Source organism: Channa argus, chromosome 12 (assembly GCF_033026475.1).
Source record: "Channa argus isolate prfri chromosome 12, Channa argus male v1.0, whole genome shotgun sequence".
Lineage (NCBI taxonomy): Eukaryota > Metazoa > Chordata > Actinopteri > Anabantiformes > Channidae > Channa > Channa argus.
Window position 1 is genome coordinate 25,562,945 of NC_090208.1, and position 16,399 is coordinate 25,579,343.

General features: G+C 40.4%; 1 protein-coding gene across 5 annotated transcripts in view; it reads right to left on the reverse strand.

The window, feature by feature from the left end:
* Positions 1-16,399, reverse strand: part of ank2b (ankyrin 2b, neuronal) — an 88,929-nt gene that overhangs the window by 66,896 nt on the left and 5,634 nt on the right. For all 5 annotated transcript variants that reach the window (XR_010915733.1, XM_067523809.1, XM_067523810.1 and 2 more), the window contains exons 2-6: positions 16,109-16,210; positions 7,562-7,660; positions 3,661-3,759; positions 3,396-3,494; positions 2,371-2,556 (exon numbers count right to left, since the gene is read on the reverse strand). Coding sequence is in view for 4 of the 5 variants with exons in the window: in XM_067523809.1 (XP_067379910.1) it covers positions 2,371-2,556; positions 3,396-3,494; positions 3,661-3,759; positions 7,562-7,660; positions 16,109-16,210 (585 nt within the window). In the remaining variant the exon portion in view is untranslated. The remainder of the gene's footprint in view (positions 1-2,370; positions 2,557-3,395; positions 3,495-3,660; positions 3,760-7,561; positions 7,661-16,108; positions 16,211-16,399) is intronic.

Here is a 16,399-nt window from a genome sequence, read left to right on the forward strand (position 1 = left end):
TACGACGTTGCTGTGTAAATTATTTTACAGTTTGTCCACAGAAACAAGGCCAGAAGGTAATGTGACTGTGTTATTATCTGTCTTTCCAACTGTAGCAATGTGGACAGGATACTGACGAAGTCTGAGATCTCTGCAAGAAGAGTACAATTTGTAGTTGAAAAAGGTTTATGTGCTATCTAAGTTTATTTGTGTATCTGCTTTGACAGTTGCATTTTTCAATAAGAGTCTGGGTTTTGTGAAGTGATATGTAAGCAAACCTTGTTAGATGGCTGTCACCAATACAAAAGTCTCACAAAATATATTGTATTTATTGAGTAGTGTCATTAATTATTGAGTTAACTGCATTATGAGTGCAATTAGCCCCCCTGACCCCTAAAGGCAATAGTGAGCAAACTGCTGCTCAGTGCCACATTGTCCCAGAATAGAGAGATGATGCCAGGTTTGGGCTTTTCAGGAAATATGTGCTCAAAGACATAGCTACTCAAATATGTGAGATTAAAAACACATCGTTGAGGGGGAACTGGGAGACTGTAAGTTAACTCAAGCTAACTTGCCCTCTGTTTTAAGTGCTAATGGAAGCTTAGTTAATGCTTCGGAAAGTAGTTTTGGTTTTTATTATTTGCTCAAATTAAACCATTGTTAGAAAAGACAAATACATCTCAAATATTTGGCAGTTTTCACTACTGTTATTAAGCTTTTTATTTTATTGTGATTATATCATATCGTGAACCGCAGATAGTATAACAAATAATTTTGAAAGATAGGTATACGGGCTCTTCCTATCCCTCCTAACAATACGTCAGCGCTGTGTGAAATGTGTAAATGGGAAAAAAAAAAGTCCCCACTCTAGTCACGTGACTCAAAGCCACACTTCGGTACCAGAATTTAAAACTTTTGTTCGCAGCAGTAATGTAGTGACTGTCAAAACTCCATTCCAAACCTTTCCAATGATCTAAGAAACAACGTCCACCCCGCACTAGTCGCATGCAGCCTTAAATATCACCACCATACAACCTGCAAACAGTGGCACACTCCATGCAGTGGACAGTGCTACACTTAGACATCGGTGCATCAAGTGATGAAGGAAGTGTGTGATAGGGAAGCATTTAAAGAAAAACAGGAAAAAGAGGAAGAGACCCAGTTAGTAGCAGGACCAGGATTGACATGGCAGGCACAGAGACACTGAATGAGAAAGAGAGGCAGATATAGAGAGAGAGGAACAGAGATGCACAAAAAGACTGATGGAAACACAAACACAAGATAAACAGGTAGATAAACATGACGACTTACTGATCCATCATATACTAAACCATACATACATTTTCAGGAATCAATTTACACCTGTTGTGACTTGTATCTGGATAGTTTATCTGAATAAGAAAAACCTGTAATATATGACAGAAACAAACCAATAACTTTGGTACCAGCCATACTAGCTGGGTTGGCTAGGTTTAGCCAGCTAAATGTACATGGATAAGGTTTGATAAAGATTGTAAACCAAGATTAGCAAAGATGTTCATGAGTCAATCTGCTGGTATGAATTGTTTTGTTCAGTTCTGAGATTTGTAGTTACTGACATACAACATAATATAGTATAATACAGCTGAACAGACAATCAAGAAGTGTAGATTTTGCAATGCTTTAAAAGCTTGATGACCTCGATAATTATGGTGCCTGACAGAAATCAGTCACAGTTTACATTCACAAAATTTGATTTGCAGTAAAACTTTACATTACAAGCCATGACAAGTTCCGAATTAAAACACCTACACCTATGTGGGGATTGAACGTTTCACACTCTGCTGCACTGCTGTTAAATAAGAGTTCTTGAGGCCTACACCATAACATGCAGGTATTTTTCATAATTTGTTTGTAAAGTATTTTTATTTTATTGCGTTTTTATTGTTTTAGTTTTTGTCTTAACTGTGTTTTGTACTTGCTGCTGCCTATCTTGGTCAAGACTCCCTTGTAAAAAAGGTTTTTAATCTTATTGGGATTTTTCCTCGTTGAATAAAAGTTAATAAGAATAATAACTAGAGCCCAGCTCTAACCCAAACTGTCCAGTGGTACTTTACAATAGCCTAACCAGATACAGATTACATTTTAGTAGCAGATGTAAACAAATTCAAAGATTTGTATTTAATCACTGGATTCCTCAGGGTCCATGTTATAACGTTCTTCATTGGCTCTGTCTGGACAATATGGCCAGATGGTATTTGGCCAAATTCACTGAAATTCACTACAGCCACAAAAACCAATCCACCTCCTCATAACCACGGTATGAACATGTTGTCACAAACATGTAGCACCACATTAGCGTGACTTCCACACATGCCGGTCCTTTGAAGTCACACAGTGCTACAGGTATACCTTTGACTGGACATCAGCATTGTGGTCATTCTGAAGGAGCAGGGCTGCTGACTTGGTGTCATCCTTACGCGCAGCAATGTGCAAGGCAGGCAGGCGGACCTTGCCTTTTGTATCATTCTCCAGTAAGATGGAAACCACCTGGTTGTGGCCCTGCTGGAGGGCAATGGCCAGAGGGGTGAAGCCATCCTGGATAGACAAGACAGGGAAGATAAAGTAAGGGAGAGGAAAGGTTAAAATAGGATTAGCTATCTTCAAGAAATACTTTGTCTGGAGATGTACAAAAAAAAATTATTAAAGTAGTATCACCGACCTTCTGACCCTTTTGGTTGAAGGACATTCATTGAGTTCTTGTATTGTAAAATCTTGATTAGATATTGATATTCAAAACATGACCAAATCTCAAATAACAGCAAGAAATTAAGTCACAACTTAATTTTTTACCTTGTTTAAGTACTTATTTAAAAAAAAAACATTATCAATGGAATAACCTGTACTATACGTGGACTAGCAGACTCTTGCCTAATGATCCCTGACCAAAAATGGACCTTCCTCATTAACATCAGCTATTCCACACACCGTAAACAGACCCTTGGTGACACTCTAAGCAGTTAATACTGAGATCACAGCAGAGAAAATGGTAACAAAAACATACTGGAAATGGTAGAGGAAGTTAGTTACAGTTATATGTTTTTACTCTTTCCCGTATAGAGAATGTGAAGTTGACGTGATGCCATATTTTGAGATTATCCCTGCATTCCTGTTGTGAGAAAGAGGCTATGTTGGAGGCTATGTTTTGACTTGTTGTCGTGATTAAATTTGGTACTGACATTTTTGTTTGCACAGGATAAATCCTCATGAGTTTCAGATCAAAACTTTATTAATTAATTTATAAGAACAATATAATCACATAACTGGAAATAATAATAGTCCACAGTTTAATTTCTGTTCAGTGGTGATTACATAATCATTTCAAATGCAGTATCTACAATTTAATGTAGTCAATGTGGTAAAGACAATATTCTTACCTCTGTGGCTGTGCTCTGGTTCCCCCCATTCTCTAGAAGATATCGCACCACATCCAGGTGATTCTCCTGGGCAGCCATGTACAAAGGAGTGAATCCATTCTTCAGAGTAAAGATAAATACAAGTTGTTAATAAATACTTACTGATCATTAACATAACCTAAAATAAATGCATGTCTTTCCAACATTATTTTAGTGATGAATAACAGAAGTGGTGCTATTGTCAGAAGCCTGGCAGCATTAAACGAACAAAGTGGCAGAGGGTCACCTGAGACTGTGCGTTGATGTCAGCTCCTCGTTTAACCAGGATCTTCACTACTTCAGCTTGACCAGCTAAAGACGCTATGTGAAGTGCTGTGTTTCCTTTCTGGATTGATAAAAGACATAAACACAGAGAAAAGCAAAATTATAACCAAGACTGATTTCTAAAATAATGATTTGAATAATGAAGCTCCCAGTTCAGATTCGGGAAGCAGACACCCTCTCTACTTTTAAGTCTAGGCTTTAAACCTTCCTCTTTAATAAAGCATCTAGTTAGTTATAGTTATGCTGCTATAGGCTTAGACTGCTGGGGGACCCACCCCCCCAATGCACTGAGCTCCTTTCCTCCTCTTGTCCCTCTCTCTTCTCCTCTCATCCCAGAATAGTCACCACTGTACGACATTAACTATGTGTGTTCTTTCTCCAGTAGTTGTCTTTGTCCTCGTCCCCCTCTCTCTGTCCCTTTCTGCAGGTGTCCCCAGCTTTGCAGCTGTGTGTCTTCCAGCGTGCAGCCACTGGTCCTACCAACCTGCCCGATGTTTTGTTGTTGCTTTTTGTTGCTCTGCTGTTTTCTCTCTTCACTTTCCACTCCACCCAACCGGTCAAGGCAGATGGCCGTCCACCCTGAGCCTGGTTCTGCTGGAGGTTTCTTCCGTTAAAGGGAGTTTTTCCTCTCCACTGTTGCCTATGGTTTGCTCCAGGGGGAATAGTTGGGTTCTCTCTATACATCTTTATAGTCTTGATTTTATTTCTGACTGACTGGGACATGTTCATTAATGCATGTGGAGATTTAAACAGACTGATAGAAACAATGTCTGCCTATATATCTATTTATTCTAATAATAAACCTTGGGTTTCAAAAACTTTAAAAAATGTAATCAACCATAGGAACATTAGTTTTTATCAATGCAATATGATGCCGCACAAGAAGCTCTCAAAACAGGCCAAGAAGTAGCTGAAATTTAGCAAGCACACATATAAAGACAAAATGGTAAACCTGCTGAGATCTGGTAAATCACCCAAAAAATATGATATTTGAATGCAGTCCCAGAAATGTACTGCTATTTTAAGTGGTAAAACAGACATGGACTTTTCTAAAGAACTCAATGTCTTTTATAATCATTTTAATATTCAAGATTTTTGAGAGGAGTTGTCAGTTTTTCAAAATTATTTGCATGTCAATAACCCCATAGTCTTGAATCTCTTCCAAACCACAAAAGAAAGGAAAGGTCCTGGCCTTGATGGCATTGGAGGGAGTGTTCTTAAAAGCAGTTGTGCTCAGCAGACCTCTTTTGTTTTATTTTTAAATTTTTTTTTAACTATATAAATACAGCTGCACAAGGTCCCTTAACTTTGGAAGGACTCGATCATTGTTCCTGTGCCTAAGAACAATACCCCCAAAGTAACTGAATGCTTATTGGCCTGTGGCACTTATTTCACTGTTTATGAAATCTTTTAAAAAATTGGTTAATTCTGCACTCTGGGAGACTGTTAAGGATAAATTGGACCAAATCCAGTTTGCCTATAGGTCAGGTCGTTAAATACATTTAGTTCTTAAAAGTCTTGAGGGGCCCAAGTCCCTTTTTTTGCTACTTTTTACTACATTCCGCCACATGTTTTAGCAGACAGGCTACAATACTTTGTTAATATTGACACTGGCCTAATTCACTGGCTGATGGACTTTCTAACTGAAAAGTCATTGGAAGGTGAATAATATTTTATCAAACACCATTTTTTCCTCCCTCAGTGTTTTGTTCCTTCCCTGCTTTTATTTGTTCTACAGACAAATGAATGCCAAAGCCACTATGCTGGCCGCCACATCATTAAATTTGCTGATGATACTGTTATTGTATCTTTTCTCTGCAGTGATGACTCTGATCATCTGCAGTTCGAGATTTTATTGAGTGGTGTAAATGTTCCTTTTTAAGCATTAATGTGGCGAAAAAAAAGAGATGGGCATTGATTTTACAAAAACTTCCACTGCCATCTAACCTGTTGTACTGGACTGGACAACCAGCCTGTTTAATTGGTACAGCAGTTTGCTGCGTTGTAGAACCAACAGGTCTAAATAGTCATTTATTCCTTTTGCTATCAGGTTGATCAGTGACAATTAAATACATTCCTGTAAAACAAATTTCTGCTTGGGGATTATAAAGTTATTTGTTCATACATTTTTTTGAATCATGATTAACTACAAGTCATGCAATTAATCAAAATTTTATCAACAGCCCCTTATTTTTTTAATTGCAGTATTTTAACATAATAACGACCTGTATTGTAATAAATCTAATTTCATTTTAATTTGGTTGTGTGCAGTAGACATGTACATTTAAAAGGGTTGCAAACTTAGACAAATCAAGCAAATTACCATTTACCATGCCATAGTTAAACCAAATCATAAAACAATAATTAGGGACATCTACATGTACGGCTAAAGTCAGTCCTACAAACCCTCAATTATTGAAGGAAATATTGTTTAACTTTGTTTGAAACAATTTTAGAGGAGATTCAGCTGTAAATGATCATTATGGTAGATACTGTACTGCTATTTCTCTGTATAACTGTGTCATACAGATACATGTTAATATAAATGTGACTCACGTCAGATTTATAATGAATTATAATGCCTTTATAATGATCAATAAGGTGAACAAAATTGTTAAAAAAAACTGTAACCTCCAGGAAATAAGGATTTATTAGAATTCACCCCCCACCCCCAGTCAGAAACCACTACAACCATAATAAGATTTTGAGAGAAACCCTGTATAATCTCGTCATGCTAATTGCCCACACTATGTCTGCCTAGAAAAAAGGATTCCCCAGATTTTTTTCTTACTGATTCTTGATCTGTTTTGTCTTTCCACTCTTTAATGGTTTGTGGTACAGACTTTGAAATCCCTGAAGGCAAATTTGTCATTTCTGACATTGGGTTTTATTTTAAAAAAATAATATAAATTGCTGTGAAGCATCAGTGTAGTAGTTGCATTCTGGAGTGACACCAACAAGAGTTGCAACACTGGAAACCAGCTCAGTAACGCGTTTGGACCTTCTCTAATTGCAGTATTTGGAATGACCAGAATTGCTTGAGCCACAGACGTCTATCCTTACTATGCCAACATATCACTTTCATTTAGTGCTCTACTTTCTCCTTAGCTTCATTTCTACATTCTGAATCATCTGTAGACGTTCTTTTATTTCAATGAATGATGTCAGTGCTAAACCTGGTAGCAATCAAGCTGCCTTCATCCTTTTTAGCATTTACTCTTAAATATTGTGCATTAAAACAAGTTAAACCAACATCCATTTGAACTACATGGTTTCTTCTTAATTGTTTAAGAATCTTCTACTGTTTTTCCAGTTTTATCTTCTGAAATTTCTCAATCTGCAACCATGTTTAAAGAACTCGCACCGGTAACTTTAAAAAAATGCATATTGTCATTTTTTAAAAGCAAGTGAACTTTGTCATTGTTTCTTAGTTAAGTTCTGGTTGAAACAGACATAGAAGACAAAACACCATTATACACCCTAAATCCCTCAGAATCTTAAAAAAACAACAACATTGAGATACGTGATACAAACTGCTGAGCACAAGTTGGTGTGTAGAAGACCTACTCATGAGGCTGAATAACAACCCACTCTGCCTAGTCGCTCCTCTTCCTGCTCTGTATACTCTGCTAAGATCCACAATGCTCTGCTTAGTACTTCAGTTATCATTACAATAAATAATAATATGCCAAAGCTTAGTACCAAGTAGAAATAATTAAAAAAATAAATAAAAAACGCACTTCTGCCAGTGCTGTTCCATGAGCTTGGGTCACAGCTAGAATACTAAAAGTTCCCAAATATGAAGTTGCCAACTTCGTTAAAAGAAGCTGAAATTTGCTCAGTAGGAAGTAAATTTTTCTTACCTTTGTGGCTGAATCCACTGCTGCACCTCTGTCTAACAGTTCCTGAACCAGATCCACATGGCCTTCCTTGGCAGCCAGGTGCAGTGCGTTAAGACCATTCTGTAAAAGGACAAAGGAAGAAATGTCAGACCTGAAATGACTTGACGCCACAGCCACAAAGTAAAAGATAAAGTCAAAGAGACGGCGAATGGTTTACCTCCTCTTCCAGACTTGTAACTAACTGAACCCATCTTTCTTTTTCTGTTTTCATCTTTTAAACATCTGACCGACTGTCCTTTACTCTTGCATGGGGGAAGACAGACTGAAATATCAAAGCTGGCTATCAAAGCTGAGTTAAATCTTGTGCCATGATATGCTGTTGTGGAGCAGAGCCAGTGCTGGATATTGAGTTATAAATAGTTATGTGTGTTTGTGTGTCTTTCAATATGTGTGTACTTGGTCAAACACAAATCTTCTATCCCAAGGTGTTGTGCTAACCAGGGCACTCAAACATTACTGCCTTGTAATAATCTCTGATGGCTGAGTTGTTAAATAAATGTGGGACAAAAAACACATGAACACATTTTGAAAAAAACACATAGAAGATTTGGTATATTTTCTAAAATCTGAACTGACAAAATACATTGACAAATGGCCCAGTTATTCTTAACTTGATATGCAGTACATGGATGAAAATAGTGATGTTTGAAGTATGCAGTAGTAAATCACTCATGGCCTCTATTAATATCTTTCCTGGGCTTTTGAGTGCCATGTGGTGGCTGGGTTTGGGGGGCAGGTGGGGGCATGCCTGGCTGAGGGATCAGGAAACTCTCTCAATCACATTTTCAAAAAGATTAAATTCTTTTTTTAAACATTTGCTCATTTTGAATTTGATGGCAGCGACATATGACCTAGAAATGTTTTTTTCTATTCTGTTCAACAGTTCAAATCTACCTTTGTCAATTTTTTGCTTCAAAATCCACCTTAATAACATCAAAGATGCTGGCTTTTAAATAATTAAACTAAAAAACAAGTCCGATATACTCTCTCAACTTGATTTCACATGTGTTTCCCTCTGTCTATTAAAGCAGCCCAGATTCTTTCTCTCATTGCCAGATTGTCTGATCCCTACGTGTCAACTCCCCAGAATTCTCATTATTGTGTTTTGACCTGACTTTGTGCATCGACCTTTGGACCTATCTCGTTTGCCTCTGTCCCATCTGGTATTTTATTACCACTTCTCTGCCTCTCTAGTTATCTGCCCTGGCTCTGTTTCTTGTCTCGGCCTTTGTCTGCTTCCTTGGTTATTTGTACTCTGTGCTTCCCAGTCTCTGGTTCTCTGGATTTGGACTTTGTTTTTGGACATCGGATTGTGAACAGAATCTCAGATTATTGGACTGTACAGTTTGTTCTCCTTTTGTTCCCTCTCCTCTACTCGACAGTTCTTCCCCTCCCCCCTCTACTGGGCCACGTGGCGGAGGCCAACTACTGCCTTCTCTTTCCACCTCTCTTCACCATGACCTCTTCTTCTTTTCCTTTCAGTTGTTCCCTTTCAGGGGTCCCCACAGCGAATCATGTGCCTCCATCTAACTCTGTCCTCTGAATCCTCTACTCTCACACCAACTAACTTCATGTCCTCTCTCACTACATCCATAAATCTCATCTTTGGTCATCTTTTCACCTCTTTTCTAAACTCTCCGTTGCTCTGAACCGTTGACCCTAAGTACTTAAAGTCCTGCACCTTCTTCACCTCTGCTCCCTGTGACCTCACTGTTCCACCTGGGTCCCTCTCATTGACACACATGTATTCTGTCTTGCTGCAGCTAAGCTTCATTCCTCTGTTTTCCAGAGCAGACCTCCACCTCTCTAGATTTTCCTCCACCTGCTCTCTGCTCTCACTACAAATCACAATGTCATCTGCAAACATCATAGTCCATGGAGATTCTTGTCTAACCTCATCTGTCAGTCTGTCCATCACCAGAGCAAACAAGAAGGGGCTCAGAGCTGATCCTTGATGGAGACCCACCTCCACCTTGAACTCCTCTGTCACGCTTACAGCACCTCACCACTGTCTTACAGCTCTCATACATGTCCTGCACCACTCTAACATACTTCTCTGCCGCTCCAGACGTCCTCATACAATACCACAGCTCCTCTCTCTGCACCCTGTCATACGCTTTCTCTAAATCTACGAAGACACAATGCAACTCCCTCTGACCTTCTCTGTACTTCTCCATCAGCATCCTCAAAGCAAAGACTGCATCTGTTGTTATCTTTCTAGTCATGAAACCATATTGCTGCTCACAAATGTTCACTTCTGCCCTTAGCCGAGCTTCCACTACTCTTTCCCACAACTTCATTGTTTGGCTCATCAGCTATTATTCCTCTGTAGTATCCACAGCTCTGCTCATCTCCCTTGTTCTTACAAATAGGCACCAGTACACTTCTCCTCCAGTCCTCAGCATCCTCTCACTCTCCAAGATCTCTCTCTCCAAGATTAAACAAACTAGTCAGAAACTCTACTTCCACCTCTCCTAGACACTTCCATACCTCCACAGGTTTGTCATCAGGACCAACTGCCTTTCCACTCTTCATCCTCTTCAATGTCCTCCTCAATTCACTCTTACTAATCTTTGCTACTTCCTGCTCCACACCAGTCACCTCTTCTACTCTTCGTTCTCTTTCATTTTCCTCATTCATCAACTCTTCAAAGTTCTCCTTCCATCTTCCCATCACACTCCTGGCACCTGTCAATACATTTCCATCCTTATCTTTAATCACACTAACCTGCTGCACATCCTTCCCATCTCTATCTCTTTGTCTCACCAACCTGTACAAATCCACCTCTCTGTCTTTAGTGTCCAACCTAACATACAAGTCCTCATATGCTCTTTGTTTGGCCTTTGCCACCTCTACCTTCACCTTACGCTGCATCTCCCTGTACTCGTCTACTCTCTCTACAGTCCTCTGTGTTTCCCATTTCTTCTTAGCTAACCTCTGTTCCCTTCACCTACATTTCCATTGAAATCTGCACCAATCACCACTCTCTCACTTCTGGGGATGCTCTGCATCACTTTATCTAACTCACATCCTCAGCCTCAGCCTCAGACAGACATCAGCTTCAGACTCATCAACCTGTCTGATACTTTTTTCCCCTCTAGAACCTTCCTCACAAACTCCTCTTTCAGGATAACTCCTACTCCATTTCTTTTCATATCTGACCCATGGTAGAACAACTTGAACCCTGCTCCTAAGCTTCTAGCCTTGCTACCTTTCCATCTGGTCTCTTGGACACACAGTATGTCCACCTTCCTTCTCTGCATCATGTCAACCAACTCTCTAGCCTTCCCTCTCACAGTCCCAACATTTAAAGTCCTTACTGTCAGTCCTACACCCTTGACTTTCCTCTTCTCTCTGTCACAACCCTCCGCATTTATCCAGACTGGGGACTGGCAAAGAAGACATTGGCTATTGTCCCCTTCTGGGTGCATTCACCTGGACAGTACTACAGTATATTCTGAGTTCCAATAAGGATGTTCTTCATCCATATTGCTAAGACCTGCTACTAACTGTCTTCCCAGATCCTAGTTGAGCGTCTTCCCCACCTGATGAACCCTACAGTCCTTGCACTAATTTTCTAAATAAACCATTTAAAACCATTTTGTGTGTAAGCACAACATGTTTTTACCTAACATCAGTCACTTTGGATAAATGCGTCCGCTAAATGACTAAACGTAAATGTACATCACAGTACATCTGGCCAACATTGGCGCAACCAGCTCCAATGTGCAGGTGTAGCACTGAACTGTTCGGGGGGGTATTATTAGCCAGGAAGTCAGTTTAGACTCCCTGGAAGTCAGGTTGTATAATCTGTCCTAACAGGTGCAGAAAACAGCTCTGGTGTCTGCCCCTGTCCCACCTCCAGCAACAGGAAAGAGTGTTGAAATCATGTCGGACCGGGAACCCAAGCTACCACCGCTGGAGAGATATGGTGTGAAGTGACTTTCGAACTACAACTGTCTCATTTTCTATCAAACAGGCCAAGGTCGCATACGTGCTGTCACTTCTTAATGGCCAAGTGAAGCTTTGGGATACAACCTTTTTCACTGCTACTGGTGAGACAACACCGCCACTCGCTTACAGCTTAGACAAGTCTGAACCCATGCAGCTGGGGTGTTCTCGGGTCTATGCAGAAGAGAGAGAGACGCTTCAGGGAGAATTTATGTTTATATGTCACCGACCCAGCCAATTGGGCCATCTCATGTCCAATTCAATCTATCCAAACTATCTCACTCCACAAAATTGGTTTGGGTGGAATACGCGCACAACTCTTTACCATCTGCCACCATGGGAATGACCCCCTTCCAAGTAGTCTTTGGCCACCAAGCACCATTATTCCCCAGCCTGGAATCTGAGGTTACAGTTCCGTCTGCCCCGGCGCTGGTTAGACGCTGGCATCTGGCATGGAGAAGAGCATAACAGACCTTACTACGCTCCGTTTAGGTCTACGCCAAATGGGCCACAGCCCCTGCTACCAACCCGGTCAAAAGTTCTGGTTATCTGCTAGCAATAGATTTAGGATTCATTCTATTCAAAATGCAAAGAACTTTGTTGATCCCATAGGTAAATTGCGTTGGCTTGTTGCAGCTGCTTTACGCAAGAAAAGTAGAAAAGAAAGAAAAAGCACCTCGACCAAACCAAAGAGAAACCACATAGACAAAATAAACAAATACAAACTACTGAAATACTACTAAACACAAAAAAGAGAGGTTCCCCCTCCTTTTTAGAGAAGTTGTATGAGTTGAACAGTTTATTGGGCACTGGGAGAAAGGATCTCCTGTGGTTTTCTTTGGAGCACTTGACTGTGATCAGTCTCTGGCAGAAAGTGCTCCTCTGTGCAGCCAGCATGCAGTGGAGTGGGTGGAAGGGATTGTCCAAGATTGAGAAGATCCTCGTGGATCTTCATTGACAGCCATCTCTGGACCTCACTCACTGCTTCCCTGTCACTTGACCCATGGCAGTTTATGTTGGAACAAAGATGTCAACACAAAGGTTAATGTAGTCTGTAATGCAGCCTGTCAATCCAGCAATGTCCTCACCATGTGTCTCATGAGTGTTTTCCAAACCGTGGCCTTGTAACATCCCTCCATGGCATTTGTGACCCGCACAGATCATCTTTAAACTGTTTTATTGGTGGGAGGCTGCCTTGAACCAGGGGCTTGTACACAGGCAGGAGGAGGATCAGGTTGTGTTCAGACCTGCCCCGGGGGGGGAGGGCAGAAGAGCTGTAGGCCTCTTGAACATTTGAATACATCAGGTTCAGTGTCTTCTCCCCTCCTGGTGTGACAATCCACCAACTGAGCGAACTTGGGGAGGGTCTTGGGGAGGGTTGCAAGATTGAAGTCACCAGATATCATAAAGAGGGCGTGAGGATGTCGGGTGTGGTGTCCTACTGTGACCGAGTGTATGACGGTGATCATCATGGCGTGTGAGAACTATCTGGGCATATAGTATGGATGGAGGGCCACCGCCAATAGTTCGATGTCTGGGGAACAGACAAGGTAAAATAAGCAGTATGACACCATCTTTCTGATTTTCTCTCTCCTCCGATTTGCTTGCACTGTAATGAAGCCCTCAAAACGTATGCATGTGTCGGGCATACAGTCCTGCATCCACGTCTTTGTGTAACACATTTTCCTTCCTCACCAGTGCAGTCAACTCCTCAGAACTTACCTTGCCCATAATCAGAGATTGGAGATGCAGCTCAAATTTTCTCTCCCTCGCTCTCCCGTCGCTCCGCAATGTTCAAAGTGTGAACGAAACTTAAATTTACGCTGCGGGTGTGCTGTGGCCCGATCAGCTGTTCCCAACTGTAAACAGATGAACCGGCTCCAGCTGCTTACATCTCTTGCGTGCTGATCACAGCTTGAAAGCAGAACTTTTTCACCAATGATAAAAACATAGAGAAAAACTCCCTCCAACTACAATGTTAGAGAGGGTAAGCTTTACACAACAAACTAGTTACTTAACTATACTCAGAAATACGAAAAAGGAAGAGTAAATTAAAAGAAGTACACCAAAAGAAAGAGAGAGAAACTGCAACAGGCTGCGGCTCGTTCAGAAAGACCCACAGAGAAGGACCTACACATTCCTGCCAAGATTGCCTAGCTTCTTAAAATATATCTTGCCAAAATCAGACTTGATGAGAAGGGGTTGCTGTGCGTAGCTTGTATGAATTATAAAATGACTATCAACAGTGAAACAGTCCCTAATAAATAGAGACTGGTCAGATTAGTAGTACTCCATCACAGAGACAGGGTCATTAAGGTTGTGTGTTTTTGTCAAAGTGAGTAATGTGTGTGAGAGAATCTCTAAGGAGACCTCAAAGTCAAACATCAATATAACTTTAACCTCAAGTCTGATAACTCACTGTAAATGATCTTGACAGGTGGTTTACCCACAACAACTCTGGCAATCATCACTGAACAATGACGAGTGCTCTGAAATCATGTTTTAAAATACAATTAATGAACATTTTTATATTTTACTTTCACATGTTTCCATAGATTTCAGTGGTAAATCCATGCAGAGAGCAAGTGACTTGTTCCGTCTCCTCCTTTGATTATACTGTCATCCATGTATCTTTACTCTGACATTTCAAGTAGGCTACTGTTTTGGTTACTGGGGAATGTTCCATTAATTATTTAAAGCTTGGGCTAGAGTTGTCACTTCTTTTTTCAAATCTGGACGCTCATTTTGAAATGTCTGAAATGGCTGATATGAAAATGCACTGTGAGTAAGTGCAACAAACCACATTTGTGCTCCTGTGCAAGGTGCTGTGTCACTTTGATCTATTACCTGCCCTGTTTTTTTTATACAACACAGTAAACTCATGAGTTGTATTGAATGTATAGTCAACATCTGTGAAGTGGTCACACGAAGAAGCTTTTAGAATTTGAAACCAAAGTTGCAACTGCCTTCCAGTAACATCAATTTCCCCATGTAATATAACATCAGGATTAAAATATAAGGGTTGTCTTCAAGTGAACCCACTCTTACTGAGTTTTGCAAAAATACACCTCTAGTGCTGAGCTATGTGCTGAGCCAACAAGACAGGTAGGTCTCTTTGCAGTTTCTTAAAAAGCTTGTAAATGGATATTAAATGGTAAATGTTCTGCACTTATATGGCGCTTTTCTACCTATTGGCACTCAAAGCGCTTTACACTGCTTCTTATTCACCCATTCACACTGATGGGGGAGCTGCTATGCAGCTGGCCAACACTCACCAGAAGCAACTAAGTTGGGGTTTAGTGTCTTGCTCAAGGACATTTTGATATGTGACTGGAGGAGCCGGGGATTGAACCAACAACTGTGAGACTGGTGGACAACCGCTCTACCTTCCTGTGCCACAGTCGCCCAAACTATTAAACATATTAAACAATATGATTTCTTTTACATTAGGACCAATGAACTTTCAATCTCAGCTATACATTTGCTTTAAACTCCTGTGGGCAATAAAGAAATATGCAAGGTGAAACAAAAGTGCACTTGCAGATCTGCATCAGCAGTGGCATTTGTGTAGCTGGGTGATAAAGCTATTATTTAGAGTTATCCAGCTAATACACATACCCCGTTACAACTTGTTTAACCGGTGACACCGGTTTCCTTGTCACTTGGTCAGAAGCTCAGCTTCTGAAGAAAAACTCAAACATTAGAGCTCATTATATCTTCAAGGGCACAAGTGTTCAGTGTTACATGATAAGACCTCCCACACAACACAGAGCCACCAGCAAATGTTATATGTCCACTCCATGGGACTTTGTTTACCAGGCTGGACATTCCTGACTGTTGCCAGGTTGGGACTGTTTGTAACCCTGCTCTCTACTACTCCTCTTCTGCCTCCTTGCCAGTGATTGGAATACTATTGGGCTTAGAGGAGACTAGATCATCACTAGACCTAAATAAAGAAACTCGGATCAAACACACTGCTGTGGCATTTACATTAATTAATAATATAAAATGTTTGTAAGCAGATGAGTGGTAGGTAGCACATGCAGACTAGCATGTGATATCATCTGGCTATTGTTGCCATATAAAAAGCATTTAAAACATGCTTTTTGTAAGAAACAGTCATAGCTGTCAGACAATTATGTGTTAAATGTTCATTGTTTTTGTCATTGTCAAATGTTTTCTACCGATTGGTTTGAGGGCAATGAACCACTCAAAGTTTCTTCCATCTGTGGCCAGGATACTGTCCGCAGTTAAAGTTGTCCTCATAAATATTCTCAAAAATGGGTCAGATGATTATGGATGGTAAAAATAGGTTGCTCGTAGTGACAAATTCACAAAGCATTTTAATTAACTCTGCAAGTCCTTTCAGCTCCAGGGAGCATTTTAGCACATTTCCGCTGACTGTTTTGGTTTTACGGTCTACACCATTTTTACATTAAATTGCACCAAAATACAGTATATAACACTTATATTTGACTGTATTGTTTAGCCAGGAATTAGGGTACATGTAGGTGTGTGTGGGTATTGTGACAGACAACCAATGAATCTGTCCCCTACCTGATTGCAGGTGCTGATGTCCACTCCTCCTTTCAGATATTCCAGAACCTTGTCAATGTTCCCCGCCCTTGCCGCCCGCAGGAAACTGGTGTTACTGTCCGACTGGAAAACACACAAGAAAGACATTTTCAAAAATAATCTACTTAATGTTCAAATCATAACACGTTGCCAATGGTGGTAAAATTAAATTGTAATTAAAGTTTATAATTTATCCACTGTGCCTGAATGGGCCACTTTTCTTTTTTTAAAGTCAGTCCCGACCTAATTGCTGTAAAATTGGAAGTGACTAGT